General features: G+C 43.9%; 1 protein-coding gene across 2 annotated transcripts in view; it reads right to left on the bottom strand.

The window, feature by feature from the left end:
* Positions 1–18,850, bottom strand: part of cdh13 (cadherin 13, H-cadherin (heart)) — a 607,588-nt gene that overhangs the window by 449,782 nt on the left and 138,956 nt on the right. For both annotated transcript variants that reach the window (XM_046352466.1, XM_046352473.1), the window contains exon 2: positions 4,003–4,120. In XM_046352466.1, coding sequence (XP_046208422.1) covers positions 4,003–4,120 — 118 coding nt within the window. The remainder of the gene's footprint in view (positions 1–4,002; positions 4,121–18,850) is intronic.

Here is an 18,850-nt window from a genome sequence, read left to right as displayed (position 1 = left end):
CCTGGAGACAGGGGCAGGGCGGGACAGGGGCAGGGCGGGACAGGGGAAGGGCGGGACAGGGGCAGGGCGGGACAGGGGCAGGGCGGGGCAGGGCGGGACAGGGGCAGGGCGGGACAGGGGCAGGGCGGGGCAGGGTGGGACAGGGGCAGGGCGGGACAGGGACAGGGCGGGACAGGGGCAGGGCGGGACAGGGGCAGGGCGGGACAGGGACAGGGCGGGACAGGGGCAGGGCGGGACAGGGGCAGGGCGGGACAGGGGCAGGGGCAGGGCGGGACAGGGGCAGGGCGGGACAGGGGCAGGGATATCTTCATCTTTATTCATGCCACTACTTTCTGCACATTTGCTTATGCATTTCTATTTGCATTTCTGCTATCAATTATTCATGCAATTAGGTCCTGTCCATTTGGAAGTAATGGTACTTGAGTGTGAGCATGAATGCGTGTCTGTTGGTCGCTGCCTGTTTTCTCCCAGCACCCATTAGAGAGATGGATGTCCTTGACCTAGGCCTCACCAAACAGGTGAGGGCCCCCTCCAGACCGCCCCTATCCTGGTAATTACCGGACTACCCTGCCTGAATACTGGAAGGGCCAGGAGTGGTGCTGGGACAATTTACATAAATCTGCATGTGTCACCTGCAGAGCCAGCAACCTCTGACACCCAGGCTGAGTCACAGTGTCTCGCTAGCATCACTGCAACGCCTACCTGCACATCTCTCTCTGCACAGCTCTATGCAGGAGCTCTGTCTGCTCTGCCGTGTCTACTATAGCCCATCTGACTGCTTCCCTGTCCTTGCTGTATGCAGGCTTATGGCCCAGCATACGTTCTGGATCTTTTTATCTTCTTATAAACACGAGTTCAGTAATATTTCATCTCATCCAACAGGTCTAGAAGATGCTGTAGATGAGAGAAACCTGTGTCTCACAGCTTCTCTTCATCAGGCAGACACTTTTGAGTTTGTGGGTGTGTGTCTCGGGGGAAGGTGCGTGGTTAAGTAGACTATCTACACGTGTTGAAGTGTGTGTGTGTGTGTGTGTGTGTGTGTGTGTGTGTGTGTGTGTGTGTGTGTGTGTGTGTGTGTGTGTGTGTGTGTGTGTGTGTGTGTGTGTGTGTGTGTGTGTGTGTGTGTGTGTGTGTGTGTGTGTGTGTGTGTGTGTGTGTGTGTGTGTGTGTGTGTGTGTGTGTGTGTGAGGGAATGTATGTGAGTTAACCCCCCATGGTGTGTTGTGTTTCTGCTGACAGAAGCATTTTCAAGGTAATGGAAGTGCACTGTTGTCCCAGAGCAGTGCAGTAAAGCAGAACTGAGCTCTGTCTCACCGTGCCCGGATTGCTGGGCCTCAAGATGACAAAATGCTTCTCCGAAACAAACAAAATGAAGTAAAAAGATTGAAAGAGAACTTGGGCGAAGAGTTGTCATTTTACGGTAGAGGATATAAAATATGTTATTTTCTACTTAAAAAGCAGCACTCCCTCAGCAGTGCCGCTTCAGAAGTTGGTTCTATAGTCAAATGCCAATATAAACCATGGCCTTTCATTCATGAATGAAATGACAAGCTATGACTTCATGTAATGTACATACACAACACACTAAAGAGACTAATTCAACCTTAATGACTCATTCTCCCTATTGTAGTCTTGTTTTGCTGCTGCGAAGAAACGCTTCACACGCCAGCTTCTGTGTAACCCGTTGACATTCCTGTCACTCTCCGAGGAGCTAGACGACAAGCCAGCAGCCATACCTCATTTCCCTGAGGAGCAGGAAGCTAGTCAGCAGATATTACTGGAAATCCCAGAGGAGCAGGAGACGAGTTGCAGACATTACTACAGATCCCAGAGGAGCGGCAGACCATTGAATTGTGGCAGTTACGAGACGGTGGCTGTTGGAGTGAGGGTACTGCTGTCTCCATGGCAATGACCTTGGTCATGAACTCACTGACTCTCCTCTCAAATCCATCTTTATGGGTTTGATTGTAAATCCACTGAGATTTTAATTGTACCAGTCTGTAAAATAACTCTAGGGGTACTGACTGAGGAGGATCACAATGCTAGTTCAACCTGAACACATTTCTAATGTTACTGCAGCAGTTAACATATCAATCAGGTTGTGTCCCTGCGATGTGGTTTCTTCCCTCAAAAGCAGAGTGTTTCTCAGTTAAAGCCACCACAACCCACGGACGCCTGCGGGTGAGGATCACTTAGCAAGCTTTTGTAAACATCACACAATCAAGAAGAATAATTCATAAGCCCAGCAACATTTGGTTGTTGTTGTGTTTGGAAGCCATTGCTTTTATTTCCTGTTTTTAATATGAATTTGCATGAATTATACTGAATGTTTGGAACACAACAGCCAGCCCACACAGAATCACCTCTTCTACAACCCTAGGGAAAACTGCCTGACACTAGGAGTTACGCAATGAGCAACTGTTGAGCTACAGTTTGCATGAAAATCTGTGTGCGCGTAAGTGTGAGTAATTGCGTGCGTGCATGTGTGTCCATGAGTGTGACAGAGAAGGAAAGATAGATCTCAATAATCACTTTGTCCAACTTTTACCCCTGCTTACATGTACAGTATATACAGTATTGACCTCCATACTCCAGTATCCCTACACATGAAAATTATGGTACTGGTATAGAGCTCCATTTATATACTTTTTAAAAGTATTTACATTATTTCGTCTTACCTTGATAATGAAAACTGCATTGTTGGGAAAGATATTGGAAGTAAGCATTCCAATGTACTGTTTTACACTTGTTGTATCCTACACACACGTCTCTGTCTGTCTCTGTCAGCCATTCCACTGTACTTGTTGTATCCTACACACACGTCTCTGTCTGTCTCTGTCAGCCATTCCACTGTACTGTTTTACACTTGTTGTATCCTACACACACGTCTCTGTCTGTCTCTGTCAGCCATTCCACTGTACTTGTTGTATCCTACACACACGTCTCTGTCTGTCTCTCTGTCTGTCTCTGTCAGCCATTCCACTGTACTTGTTGTATCCTACACACACGTCTCTGTCTGTCTCTCTGTCTGTCTCTGTCAGCCATTCCACTGTACTTGTTGTATCCTACACACACGTCTCTGTCTGTCTCTCTGTCTGTCTCTGTCACCCATTCCACTGTACTTGTTGTATCCTACACACACGTCTCTGTCTGTCTCTCTGTCTGTCTCTGTCACCCATTCCACTGTACTTGTTGTATCCTACACACACGTCTCTGTCTGTCTCTCTGTCTGTCTCTGTCAGCCATTCCACTGTACTTGTTGTATCCTACACACACGTCTCTGTCTGTCTCTCTGTCTGTCTCTGTCACCCATTCCACTGTACTTGTTGTATCCTACACACACGTCTCTGTCTGTCTCTCTGTCTGTCTCTGTCAGCCATTCCACTGTACTTGTTGTATCCTACACACACGTCTCTGTCTGTCTGTCTGTCTCTGTCACCCATTCCACTGTACTTGTTGTATCCTACACACACGTCTCTGTCTGTCTCTCTGTCTGTCTCTGTCAGCCATTCCACTGTACTTGTTGTATCCTACACACACGTCTCTGTCTGTCTCTCTGTCTGTCTCTGTCAGCCATTCCACTGTACTTGTTGTATCCTACACACACGTCTCTGTCTGTCTCTCTGTCTGTCTCTGTCAGCCATTCCACTGTACTTGTTGTATCCTACACACACGTCTCTGTCTGTCTCTCTGTCTGTCTCTGTCAGCCATTCCACTGTACTTGTTGTATCCTACACACACGTCTCTGTCTGTCTCTCTGTCTGTCTCTGTCAGCCATTCCACTGTACTTGTTGTATCCTACACACACGTCTCTGTCTGTCTCTCTGTCTGTCTCTGTCACCCATTCCACTGTACTTGTTGTATCCTACACACACGTGACAAAACCTTTTTTGTTTTTGTTTCTTTTATTTGATTGAGGACATTTGTATCTGAAGTTATGTGCACCTGCATGACATCCCCTAATCTTCCCCTTGTCAGGAAGATATCAGGTCTCTCACTCACCTTGTGTGAGAGGATGGTCCTTCTGGAAACCTCCGTTGTACTCCACCTGGTACTCCTTCACCTGGAAGCCAGGCACACATCCCTCCTCCCCCTCCTTCTGGGCTCCAATATGGACAACCTGAGAGACAACAAAGAAGAAAAAAGCAAGACTTAGTCAACAGGTTAACCCTCAGGAAAACAGCTGCGTCTTCTCTGATGCACTTCTTTAATGACAATTTTGAATATCATTAGCCGACTGCTTCATCCTATTCATCCTCATAAAAGCTCTTTCCCAGAAATGCTTTATTCATCATTTTTAAAGAACCGCCACACAAAGGTAGACTGGGTCAAAGCATGTTTTATGGTGTGGAAAAACATAATATCTTAGAATTTTGAGGAAATGCACAAAGCCCAATGCAGCCATTTATATAGAGTTGAAGTCGGAATTGTACATACACTTAGGTTGGAATCATTAAAACTCATTTATCAACCACTCCACAAATTTCTTGTTAACAAACTATAGCTTTGGCAAGTCGGGTAGGACATCTACTTTGTGAATGACACAAGTCATTTTTCCAACAATTGTTTACAGACAGATTATTTCACTTATCATTCACTGTATCACAATTCCAGCGGGTCAGAAGTTAACATACAATAAGTTGACTGTGCCTTTAAACAGCTTGGAAAAACTTATGTCATGGCTTTAGAAGCTTCTGATAGGCTAATTGACATAATTTGAGTCAATTGCAGGTGTACCTGTGGATGTATTTCAAGGCCTACCTTCAAACTCAGTGCCTCTTTGCTTGACATCATGGGAAAATCAAAAGAAATCAGTAAAGACCTCAGAAAAAAATATGTAAAACATTCACAAATCTGGTTCATCCTTGGGAGCAATTTCCAAACACCTGAAGGTACCACGTTCATCTGTATAAACAATAGTATGCAAGTATAAACACCATGGGACCGTGCAGCCGTCATACCGCTCAGGAAGGAGAAACGCTCTGGCTCCTAGAGATGAACGTACTGCAAATCAATCCCAGAACGACAGCAAAGGACCATGTGAACTTGCTGGAAGAAACAGGTACAAAAGTATCTATATCCACAGTAAAACAAGTCCTATATCGACATAACCTGAAAGGCCGCTCAGCAAGGAAGAAGCCACTGCTCCAAAACCGCCATAAAAAATCCAGACTACGATTTGCAACTGCACATGGGGACAAAGATCATACTTTTTGGAGAAACATCCTCTGGTCTGATGAAACAAAAATATAACTTTTTGGCCAAAATGACCGTCTTTATGTTTGGAGGAAAAAGGGGGAGGCTTGCAAGTCGAAGACCACCATCCCAACCATGAAGCACGGGGGTGGCAGCATCATGTTGTGGGTGTTCTTTGATGCAGGAGGGACTGGTGCACTTCACAAAATAGATGGCTTCATGAGGGAAGAAAATTATGTGGATATATTGAAGCAACATCTCAAGACATCAGTCAGGAAGTTGAAGCTTGGTCGCAAATGGGTCTTCCAAATGGACAATGACCACAAGCATACTTCCAAAGTTGTGGCAAAATGGCTTAAGGACAACAAAGTCAAGGCATTGGAGTGGCCATCCCAAAGCCCTGACCTCAACCCTATAGAACATTTGTGGGCAGAACTGAAAAAGCGTGTGCGAGCAAGGAGGCCTACAAACCTAACTCAGTTACACCTGCTCTGCCAGGAGGAATGGGCCAAAATTCACCCAACTTATTGTGGGAAGCTTGTGGAAGGCTACCCAAAACATTTGACACAAGTTAAACAATTTAAAGGCAATGCTACCAAATACTAATTGAGTGTATGTAAACTTCTGACCCACTGGGAATGTGATGAAAGAAATAAAAGCTGAAATAAATCATTCTTTCTACTATTATTCTGACATTTCACATTCTTAAAATAAAGTGGTGATCCTAACTGTTAGGAATTGTGAAAACTGAGTATAAATGTATTTGGCTAAGGTGTATGTAAACTTCCGACTTCAAATGTATGAATGCAACAGGTGTAATTAGAAGGTGCTGTGTAGATTATATTTTCAACCAGCAACTATCAGGAAATAACACTTTTTTCATACTTTCACAGTGTTTTATCAGCTGTTGTGCAGTATGATACAAAACACAAGACAAAACAAAATGCATTTCCTTTCTGCAGAGAGCTGTTCAGATCATTTTTTGTCCTCACAGAACATAGCCTCACTCTTAAGGTAATTATAGACTATCAGCATTTTATGTGCTTTGGCAGAGAGCAGAGTGGGTACTGCTAAGAGGGAGCACAGACAGGACAGTTGTGTATTAGTATACAGTATCTGTCTGAAAGAGGCCACAACAGGGACAGACAGCCAGACAGGGTGGGTGGTAGTGGAAAGCAGTGGAGGGAGGCTCTAGGGGGCGTCATAAGGCTTGGCAGTAGCCTGCCAGTCCTGGCCCACCTACAAGTCCATCCACCTGTCACTCTCAGTCCCCTCGCCTGCCATTATCACTCTTTCACCCCACATTCTCTCATCCATCCATCAATCCCCTGCTCAAAGGAGAGAGGGAGCAAGCATTCTCACCTTCTGTGACTTATCTAAGACACATGCATCATTTAAAAAGGTGTCACTGTATCTCATCACTGTTCAGACGAGAGGTCATACAGGGGTCATGTAATATTATCACTGCACACACCCATGCAGTGACATGGTGTCATTCAAATGATTCTATTCACTTTTTTTTGTGCGGCAGACATGACAACCATACAAGTGCAAAATGATTGGTAGTTTCTGATGGTAGCTCCTAAACAAATCTGTACAATAATACTAACATTGCAGTCTGAAAACTATTACAGTTTATTTCAATCACAAATATGTGGTATATTTTCACAACTCAGTACAAACTTCAAAACAGTTCATCAAAAAGGCAGTTGTTTTCAAGTACAATACACAAAATAACACAGTCACTTTTTCACCAGCTACAATATGTAACTTTTTGGGCTACCCGACTGAATTCACATAGAAATGTGAGTTATACAGTAGATTGTTCATTCTCATTGGAAGCAAGTCTATGATGCGGTAGATCTGTTCTACAGTATGCGCTATTTCTGTGCTTCCCGTTTTTAAGTTTCATTTTTTGAGTCTTTTACTTTCGATATTTGCTCTTCCTCCCGGGGAAGGACTGCCCGTTCCATGATCTCGCCATCACGGTTGACAACTCCATTGTGTCCTCCTCCCAGAGCGCTAAGAACCTTGGCGTGATCCTGGACAACACCCTGTCGTTCTCAACTAACATCAAGGCGGTGGCCCGTTCCTGTAGGTTCATGCTCTACAACATCCGCAGAGTACGACCCTGCCTCACACAGGAAGCGGCGCAGGTCCTAATCCAGGCACTTGTCATCTCCCGTCTGGATTACTGCAACTCGCTGTTGGCTGGGCTCCCTGCCTGTGCCATTAAACCCCTACAACTCATCCAGAACGCCGCAGCCCATCTGGTGTTCAACCTTCCCAAGTTCTCTCAGGTCACCCCGCTCCTCCGCTCTCTCCACTGGCTTCCAGTTGAAGCTCGCATCCGCTACAAGACCATGGTGCTTGCCTACGGAGCTGTGAGGGGAACGGCACCTCAGTACCTCCAGGCTCTGATCAGGCCCTACACCCAAACAAGGGCACTGCGTTCATCCACCTCTGGCCTGCTCGCCTCCCTACCACTGAGGAAGTACAGTTCCCGCTCAGCCCAGTCAAAACTGTTCGCTGCTCTGGCCCCCCAATGGTGGAACAAACTCCCTCACGACGCCAGGACAGCGGAGTCAATCACCACCTTCCGGAGACACCTGAAACCCTACCTCTTTAAGGAATACCTAGGATAGGATAAGTAATCCCTCTCACCCCCCCCCTTTAAGATTTAGATGCACTATTGTAAAGTGACTGTTCCACTGGATGTCATAAGGTGAATGCACCAATTTGTAAGTCGCTCTGGATAAGAGCGTCTGCTAAATGACTTAAATGTAAATGATATTGTACACCAACTTCAAACAGCTAAAAATACTATATTTTTGGTTTTGAAAAAAACATTTCACAGTGGTTTAGATGGTACAATGACTCTCTACACAATGACTGCTTGTTTTGTCACAAACTAAAATTAGACAAACTAATAGAATTTAAAAACAATCAGGAATTGTCGGAGTGATTTCTGCATAGTGTATCTTTAATTAGTGTTTCATCTAGAAATAAATGTTTCACATGGCAATACATGTGCATAAAGAAAATTTCTTTCACAATGCAATGCTCATATTACTTACTCACATTACTTTTACTCACATTACTTTTTTTATGTCATGAAACTGCTTAACTAAAATTGCATTGGCCAGTTCAGTACTCTAATACCTTAATGTATAGTTATGGAGGCAAAAATCGATACAGTTACGTATCGGGATATTACCTTTGACGGTATATCGTATCGTTTTGACAATATCGCAATATGATTTTTGTATTAGTTACCTGTACCTGCCCCTACCTCCAGTATTTGTCCTTCATACAATAGCTTGTTCTCCATCTTCTTTTTAACTCCATAAGGAGACAGTTTTTAGCACTCCTATTTCCATGACTGATCAAAACTTGTTTTCACATGGTTCTCTCTTGTCCCACTGCAGCAGACATGCAGTGCATTTGGAAATTATTCAGACCCCTTGACTTTTTCCACATTTTGTTACGTTATAGCACTATTCTAAAATGGATTACATTTTAAAAGAATCCTCATCAATCTACACCAATAACCCGTAATGACAAAGTGAAAATATTTTTTTTTTGTGTGTGAAAATATATACAAAATAAAAACTGAAATACCTTACTTGCATAAAAGTATTCAGATCCTTTGCGATGAGCGTCAAAATTGAACTCAGGTGCATCCTGTTTCCATTGACCATCCTTGAGATGTTTCTACAACTTGATTGTGGTAAATTCATTTGATTGGACATGATTTGGAAAAGCACACATCTGTCTATATAAGGTCCCACAGTTGACAGTGCATGTCAAAGCAAAAACTAAGCCATGAGGTTGAAGGATCTTTCCGTAGATTCTCTGGTCTGATGAAACCAAGATTGAACTCTTTGGTCTGAATGCCAAGCATCACCTCTGGTGGAAACCTGGCATCATCCCATCACGCTGCTGGGATGTTTTTCAGCGGCAAAGACTGGGAGACTAGTCAGGATCGAGGGAATCGAACATCTCTGTAGAGACCAGAAAAAAGCTGTGCAGCGACGCTCCCCATCCAACCTGACAACGCTTGAGAGGATCTGCAGAGAAGAATGGGAGAAACTCCCCAAATACAGGTGTGATAAGCTTGCAGCATCATACCCAAGAAGACTCAAGGATGTAATCGCTGCCAAAGGTGCTTTAAAAAAGTACTGAGTAAAGGGTCTGAATACTTATGTAAATGTATATTTTAATATGAATTGTTTTATACATTTGCACAAAAACAAAAAATAAACAGTTTTAGCTTTGTCATTATGGGCTATTGTGTGTAAATTGATGAGCAAAAAAAGTATTTCATCAATTTTAGAATAAGGCTGTAAAGTAACAAAATGTGGAAAGATGGAAAGGGTCTGAATACTTTCCAAATGCACACTGTATGTGGCTGTTTTCGCTGCATAACATTTCGGGATTAGAAGAAGTGACTGCTAAATGCTAACTCCCATTTGTTTAAACTGGTTAACATAGCTAGAGTACAGAAATCGGTGTTGGTAGTCAAAGTCAGTTGCACAGGGCGGGGTCGAGACCCAGGGTCTCAAGCTTGATGATGAGTTTGGAGGGTACTATGGTGATAACTGCTGAGCTGTAGTCGTTGAACAGCATTCTCACATAGTTATTCCTCTTGTCCAAATGGGTTAGGGCAGTGTGCAGTGTGGTTGCGATTGCGTCGTCTGTGGACCTATTGGGGCGGTAAGCAAATTGGAGTGGGTCTAGAGTGTCAGGTAGGGTGGAGGTGATATGGTCCTTGACTAGTCTCTCAAAGCACTTCATGATGATGGAAGTGAGTGCTACGTGGCAGTAGTCGTTTAGCTCAGTTACCTTAGCTTTCTTGGGAACAGGAACAATGGTGGCCCTCTTGAAGCATGTGGGAACAGCAGACTGGGATAAGGATTGATTGAATATGTCCGTAAACACACCAGCCAGCTTGTCTGAGGACGCGGCTGGGAATGCCGTCTGGGCCATCTGCCTTGCGAGGGTTAACACGTTTAAATGTTTTACTCACGTCGGCTGCATTTTGGTAGTGGGCCGTGTCCGTGGCACTGTATTGTCCTCAAAGAGAGCAAAGAAGTGTTTAGTCTGTCTGGGAGCAAGACATCCTGGTCCGCAACGGGGCTGGTTTTCTTTTTGTAATCCGTGATTGACTGTAGACCCTGCCACATACCTCTTGTGTCTGAGCCGTTGAATTGCGACTCTACTTTGTCTCTATACTGAAGCTTAGCTTGTTTGATTGCCTAGCTACACTGTTTGTATTCGGTCATGTTTCCGGTCACCTTGACATGATTAAAAGCTGTGGCTCGCACTTTCAGTTTGGGCATGAATGCTGCCATCAATCCACGGTTTCAGGTTTGGGAATGTTTTAATAGTTGCTGTGGGTACGACATCGCCGATGCAGTTGCTAATAAACTCGCTCACCGAATCAGCGTATTCGTCAATGTTGTTGTTTGACGCAATGCGGAACATATCCCAGTTCACGTGATCAAAGCAATCTTGAAGCGTGGAATTAGATTGGTCGGATCAGCGTTGAACAGACCTGAGCACGGGAGCTTCCTGTTTTAGTTTCTGTCTATAGGCTGGAAGGAACAGAATGGAGTCCTGTTCAGCTTTTCCGAAAGGAGGGCGGGGGAGGGCCTTATATGCATTGCGGAAGTTAGCATAACAATTTTTGTTATTGTAACTGGTTTTGCCAGCCCTGGTTGCACAATCGATATGCTGATAGAATTTAGGGAGTCTTGTTTTCAGATTAGCCTTGTTAAAATCCCCAGCTACAATGAATGCAGCCTCAGGATATGTAATTTTCCAGTTTACATAGAGTCAAATGAAGTTCGTTCAGGGCCATCGATGTGTCTGCTTGGGGGGGAATATATGCGGCTGTGATTATAATCGAAGAGAATTCTCTTGGTAGATAATGCGGTCGACATTTGATTGTGAGGAATTCCAAGTCAGGTGAACAGAAGGACTTGAGTTCCTGGATGTTGTTATGATCACACCATGTCTCATTAATCATAAGGCATACCCCCCCGCCCTTCTTCTTACCAGAAGGATGCTTGTTTCTGTCGGCGTGATGCTGGCTGTACCGACTCCAATAGCATGTCTCGAGTGAGCCATGTTTCCGTGAAGCAAAGAACGTTACAGTTTTTTATGTTTCTCTGGAATGCTACCCTTGCTCGGATTTCATCTACCTTGTTGTCAAGAGACTGGACGTTGGCGAGTAGTATGCTCGGGAGTGGTGCGCGATGTGCCCGTCTCCGGAGCCTGACCAGAAGACTGTTTCGTCTGCCCCTTTTACTGTGTCGTTGTTTTGGTTCGCCGGCTGGGATCCGATCCATTGTCCTGGGTGGTGGGCAAAACAGAGGATCCACTTTGGGAAAGTCCTATTCCTGATTGTAATGCTGGTGAGTTGATGTTGCTCCTATATCCAGTAGTTCCTCCCGACTGTATGTAATAAAACCTAAGATTACCTGGGGTACCACTGTAAGAAATAACACGTAAAAAAATACTGCATGGATTCCTATGAACGCGAAGAGCGGCGGCCATCTCTGTCGGCGCCGAAAACCGTAGGACCACAATAGAAATGCTGTAGATTTCAAATGTTTTTGTGTCGTTGATGATTGTGAATGCATTATCCACGTGTGGTTGTATTGTGTTTTAAATTGTCAAATAAATCTATGTCTATCTATCCATCCGCCATTGGCCCTTTCCCCCACGCATTTCCATCCATTGGTCGAGCCCGATTTACCTCTTTCCCGCATCTATGGAAGTGATCGCATCTCAATAGCAAGCAGCCATTGTCTGAGTCGATATTCATGTATAATAAGGAATTCCCTTTGAACAAGCCCAAAAAATTGTGGAAAACAAACATTCTTTCCCATTTACCCTCATTGTAAAATAACCAACTTCATTGTTGTTTTTTTGTTATACAGAAATAACAAAACATGCCGAAAAGCTGCTGTGTTGTTCAATGTACATGTAACCAGGTCAAGAATCCCGACCTACGGATTACAATGCTCCCACGTAGGATAATAGAGCCTGCGAGAAGAGCCCTGTGGCTTCAGGCTATTTGGCGTGGGAAATGTGTGGGGACCCGGTGTCCAAGTAGGCTACATGTACCTATGTGAGTGGAAAACATTTCCTCACAGGTAAGACATTTAACTTGTTTAGTATAGTCTGTTTGAAACACCACTCACTACTTGTAGCTGTATAGTCTGCGTATTTGTGTTGTTGTCACTCATGTGGCTGCTCGCACCATCATGAAAATGGGCATGAGGGAAGCCTTACAATATTACGTTTTGTAAGCAGTTAAAACACTCTGCAGAAGGCAATGCTAAAAAGTAATCTTTAGACATATTGCACTTTGCTTAAATGTAGTTTTGTAATTGACTAAAACAAGCAGAAAACAAGACATTTGCTGTGAGTCAATGGGGTAATCCAGTGAAAACAGACAAATATATAAAAATTGGACTTTCGTAAACACATTGTGGACCTGTTAAGGCATCAGCATGCTTCAGTTTGGTTGGCGGCTAGCCAACCAAATGTGTCACATACATCATAAACAACAGGTGTAGACTAACAACAAGCCTTTCACTGTTATTCTACACCTGTTGTTTACGAAGCATGTGACACATACATCATAAACAACAGGTGTAGACTAACAACAAGCATTTCACTGTTATTCTACACCTGTTGTTTACGAAGCATGTGACACATACATCATAAACAACAGGTGTAGACTAACAACAAGCATTTCACTGTTATTCTACACCTGTTGTTTACGAAGCATGTGACACATACATCGTAAACAACAGGTGTAGACTAACAACAAGCATTTCACTGTTATTCTACACCTGTTGTTTACGAAGCATGTGACACATACATCATAAACAACAGGTGTAGACTAACAACAAACATTTCACTGTTATTCTACACCTGTTGTTTACGAAGCATGTGACACATACATCATAAACAACAGGTGTAGACTAACAACAAGCCTTTCACTGTTATTCTACACCTGTTGTTTACGAAGCATGTGACACATACATCATAAACAACAGGTGTAGACTAACAACAAGCCTTTCACTGTTATTCTACACCTGTTGTTTACTAAGCATGTGACACATACATCATAAACAACAGGTGTAGACTAACAACAAGCCTTTCACTGTTATTCTACACCTGTTGTTTACGAAGCATGTGACACATACATCATAAACAACAGGTGTAGACTAACAACAAGCCTTTCACTGTTATTCTACACCTGTTGTTTACGAAGCATGTGACACATACATCATAAACAACAGGTGTAGACTAACAACAAGCCTTTCACTGTTATTCTACACCTGTTGTTTACGAAGCATGTGACACATACATCATAAACAACAGGTGTAGACTAACAACAAGCATTTCACTGTTATTCTACACCTGTTGTTTACGAAGCATGTGACACATACATCATAAACAACAGGTGTAGACTAACAACAAGCCTTTCACTGTTATTCTACACCTGTTGTTTACGAAGCATGTGACACATACAACTTGATTTTATTCGAAGACGGTCGCTTGGAAAACTACAAAAAGGGGGGAAAGAGGTAACATTAGACAGTAGAGGTCGATGAGCTGGGAATAGCCATCTCCGGCATAACAAGGAAGCGACGACACAGCTAAACAAGGAAAAAACATGCAGAAAAATAAAATAGTGCACACAGAGACACTTGCGAGAAAATGGAGGTTGTGCAAATTGCCCAGGATCTACTAGATTTGATATACCTAGTAACACATACAATAGGCGAGATACGGAGACGAATAAGATTGTCAGTGCGACCACAGAGAAAGAACAATGGATGGGGTGTATGCAATACTGGTCCAACAAATCTGCGTTCCCCAATTGATGTTATTGAAAGACTGTCGTGACGCTTCGCGTTCTTACCTCTGGAAATTCACAGCAGGCTGCAGCGAGCAGCTACAGAATTGATTAATCTACGGTGTGCAGTATTGTATCGGAGGTCTTGCAAAGCCCTTTGGCTTGCCCTGAAGTATGACTTTGTAGCCTTTCCTACAGGGGATCATTCAAAGGTGTCCATCTCAATGAACCTGGCCTTACCTACAACTACCGCCACTCTCGTTGTCGAAGAGTCATAGAGAATGGATTCAGCATCATGGCTGCAAACATTTGGATTCTTGGTCGTCCAATCACGTGTACCCCTGAAAAGGCTTAGGACATTGTGAAGGCATGTGTGGCCCTCCACAACTACCCCTCCTCCACGGATGAAGTTCATCAGCCAAAAGCAAGATTACGTACCTCCCTTCTGGAAAATACCAACCTGGAGAGTGGAGGAGGGTTGTGTCAGGGGACAACAATCTCCAAGAGCCAGGGAGACTCTCTCGTGCCAGAGCGACACAGCTTACAAGGGAAAACAGGAAACAAGCTCACAGACTTCTTCCTTTCCCCCCCTGGATGTGTGCCATGGCAGGAAGACATGGTTAGGAGTGGAAAACTCAACCCAAGGCCAGCAAATCATGCAGAATTGGTTTGTTTTGTTTTGACTGCTCACACACACACATCTTAATGGATGCACACAGACTCACATTTATTTATGTGTGCACTGTGAACAAAGTACTTTGTACTAAAATGTAGAGTTTTAATATTGTTAATTAAATGAAACCTGATTCTATGATGTTTACAGTAATTTAGATTAGATTGAACTACACCACACAATAGAAGAAAACTTGTAAAGTATGTGGCACACAGCTCTTTACATTGTCAGCACTTGATATTCAAATAGAATGCATTGAAACACCTTGTATTTACATGACGAAATTCAGGTTTTGCAGCATACAAAAATATACCTTTATTTTTGCTTCTGGGCTCTGTAAACAAACCACAATACAAAAGTATCTGCTGAGAACAGACATGTGAACAACAAAAGTGTCTATGGAATAAAATTAAAGTGTCAGAGCGTAGATACAAATATTTATGAACAATATAAATATTTATGAACCATAGTACAACAGTCTCTGCTAAGAACAGACATGTAAACAACAAAAATGTCTATGGAATAAAATGTAAGTGTCAGTGTAGATACAAATATTTATGTACAATATTAATATTTTGGAACAAATCTTGAGATCGGTCTTCAATCATTTGCATTGCCTTTGTGATGTGATAAGGGCTGTCTACATCTCTTTTCTCCCTCCTCCTCACACCCCTGTTACTACTGCTGATGCTCTGTGTTATTGGTGAAGAGCAAGCCAGTGTAGTAGGTCTTGGAGGTGGGCCCAGGATAGAGCTTCCCAGGTCCTGCACGGAGAACTGTTTCCAATTCTGCACTGCAGCTCAGTGTGGGAGATGGGCTCGAGGCCAATTACCAGTCAGTACTGGGGGCAGAGGATGTGCTGGGGGCCGGTGTACAGGCAGTGCTGGGGGCAGAGGATGTGCTGGGGGCCGGTGTACAGGCAGTGCTGGGGGCAGAGGATGTGCTGGGGGCCGGTGTACAGGCAGTGCTGGGGGCAGAGGATGTGCTGGGGGCCGGTGTACAGGCAGTGCTGGGGACAGAGGATGTGCTGGGGGCCGGTGTACAGGCAGTGCTGGGGGTAGAGGATGTGCTGGGGGCCGGTGTACAGGCAGTGCTGGGGGCAGAGGATGTGCTGGGGGCCGGTGTACAGGCAGTGCTGGGGGCAGAGGATGTGCTGGGGGCCGGTGTACAGGCAGTGCTGGGGGCAGATGATGTGCTGGGGGCCGGTGTACAGGCAGTGCTGGGGGCAGAGGATGTGCTGGGGGCCGGTGTACAGGCAGTGCTGGGGGCAGAGGCTGGGGGCCGGTGTGCTGGGGGCTGGGGGCAGAGGATGTGCTGGGGGGTGTACAGGCAGTGCTGGGGGCAGAGGATGTGCTGGGGGCCGGTGTACAGGCAGTGCTGGGGGCATGCAGTCCTGGGGGCCGGTGTACAGGCAGTGCTGGGGGCCGGTGTACAGGCAGTGCTGGGGGCCGGTGTACAGGCAGTGCTGGGGGCTGTACAGGCAGTGCTGGGGCACAGAGAACAAAAACGGATGCTGTTTCCATTCGCTGATGTTTGTGCCTTGAGAAATCCAAAAATTGAGGACTGTATAGTACACATCCAAACCATCGCAAACTATCAATGAACATCATATCAAACATCATTAACTGAGACTACAATAGACTATAATGTTGCAAATGTTTGAGCAGAGTTGAGTAGTTTTGACCTACTGCAGCTACTCAACTCTGCTTAAACATTTGCAACTTTTTAGCTAGCTGGACCTTGCTACCAAACTTTGACTTCGGTGTTAAGAATGTGGGAAGCTTATGATATTGTTTCTTGAACAAAATTATGTTTGATCAAAAAGTTGCAAAGCTCTCTAGTTTAATTTGCCGGCTTGCTTTCTCTGCACAGGTATGCTTCTAGGTTAGCTAGCCACTAGCAGGCCAAGTAGATAGCGCTAGCTGGCTATCTATTGTTAGAAAACATGGCTACTCGACTAATATACAACCAAATACCTAATCGTCTGGTGAATACAGTAAATGACTTTCAGTCATCCCATGCTTCACGTGCCGAACAAGCTAGGGAAGCCGGCATCTCCACTGTGGCCCTGGGTTCTTTTATTTGCCTTGACGAATTGGTCTCAAATCATAACCCACTTTTTCAACAAAGTGGTTGTGTCCAACCCCAGCGTCACCACAATGTCCCTCCATGAATTGGTCTTTACATGCTGGTCTTTATATAATGCATGGATAGAATTGTAGAGGTGAAGGTACTTTTGTACCTCCCCGGTCAATAGATGCTCGAAGTTATCAGTCTCCATGTTGAATGAACACTGAGCTTTGGGCTGAATCGAGTAGAAGAAGAAACTCGCGTCACCCCTACAGTTGACCAATCACCGACGAAGGGCTGTGTCCCGCCACCCGCCAACCCCTCTTTTTACGCTACTGCTACTCTCTGTTCATCATATACGGATAGTCACTTTAACCATACCTACATGTACATACTACCTCAATAAGCCTGACTAACCGGTGTCTGTATATAGCCTTGCTACTCTTATTTTCAATATGTCTTTTTACTGTTGTTTTATTTCTTTACTTACCTACACACACACACACACACACACACACACACACACACACACACACACACACACACACACACACACACACACACACACACACACACACACACACACACACACACACACACACACACATGCTTTTTTTTCTCCGCACTATTGGTTAGAGCCTGTAAGGAAGCATTTCACTGTAAGGTCTACACCTGTTGTATTCGGCGCACGTGACAAATACACTTTGATTTGATTTGACTTCGGCTATCGAAATCCCCCCCCCCTCCAAAAAAAAAAATGTGTTTCACGAACAGCCGAAGAAACCTTGTCGAACACCAAAACAAACAAATATTTCACAAAACATAGTCAGAATATCTGTACAAACTGTTCTGAACTGTTTCAGATGGGAAGCATGTGGCTTTACAATCAATCAATCATGAGGGATTTGACAAATATCCACTTTGTTGTATTTACACCAGTCCGGCGTCCTTCTTCTATCCCCCATGATCTGCATTCCAATGACCTCTTTACCACATCTATGAGTTTACCAGTCAAATTGCCAGGGTTAGAGCTTCCAAGCATGTTCTATTGATTCTATTTCTATGGCGTTTGGCACGATTCCATTGATGCCATTCCAGTCGTTACAATGAACCTGCCCTCCTATAGCTCCCTATAGCTCCTCCCACCAGCTTCTGCTGACCCAGAGGTTTTTCCCCAGGTGCATGAACAATGAAGACATTTAGAGCAATGTCGATGAGAACCTATGGCCAAATGCTCAAGACTGCCTGCTAAACATGATGTTTCTTTCATTTTTTTTTCATTTGATTACAGTACACATTACAATTACACCTATGTTGTAATTATATCTAAACAATATGTTTCTTTTTTGCATCAATGATTGCAAAAGATGTAGTGCAAGTGTATTATCTAATGTGAAAACAGTGTAATGTACTGTAATTTACAGTACTATAGCATATTGCATTCAAAGGACAGTTTTTAAACATGTATCTTGCACTCTTTTGCTATTGGATTAACTGGTTGTTAAATTGGTAAAGGGAGAAGATATCACTGTGTTGTGTTTTGGTGATTAAACCAATGTTCTTATGGTATTTCACAATAAGCTTATATTTTGGATCAATGGTTGTGTAGTTAAAGAAGTCTTCAAAGAAAACAAATGCACAATGAAAGGTTTTGAATATGAGTGTTACCAATTTGGAGTTGTGTACTAAGAGTTTAGAAAATTCACGACATACTTCTTCTCATAATGGGCATATTATTGGTATTGATTATGTATTTGTATTGTCACATACACCAGATAGGTGCAGTGAAATTGTTTTACAGGGTCAGCCATAGTAGTACGACACCCCTGTAGCAAAGTAGGGTTAAGTACCTTGCTCAAGGGCACATCGACAGATTTTTCACCTTGTCAGCTCGGGTATTCAAACCACCTACCTTTCAGTTACTGGCCCAACGCTCTAATCACTAGGCTACCTGTCGCAGTAGCCTACATAACCTATTGTGCAACAGAAAAGAAATCATCCCATTTTAAATGTCATTTATAACAAGAGAG

This window comes from Oncorhynchus gorbuscha, linkage group LG01 (assembly GCF_021184085.1).
Source record: "Oncorhynchus gorbuscha isolate QuinsamMale2020 ecotype Even-year linkage group LG01, OgorEven_v1.0, whole genome shotgun sequence".
Classification (NCBI taxonomy): Eukaryota; Metazoa; Chordata; class Actinopteri; order Salmoniformes; family Salmonidae; genus Oncorhynchus; species Oncorhynchus gorbuscha.
Note: the sequence above shows the minus strand (reverse complement) of the source record. Positions and strands in the feature narration are given on the sequence as shown.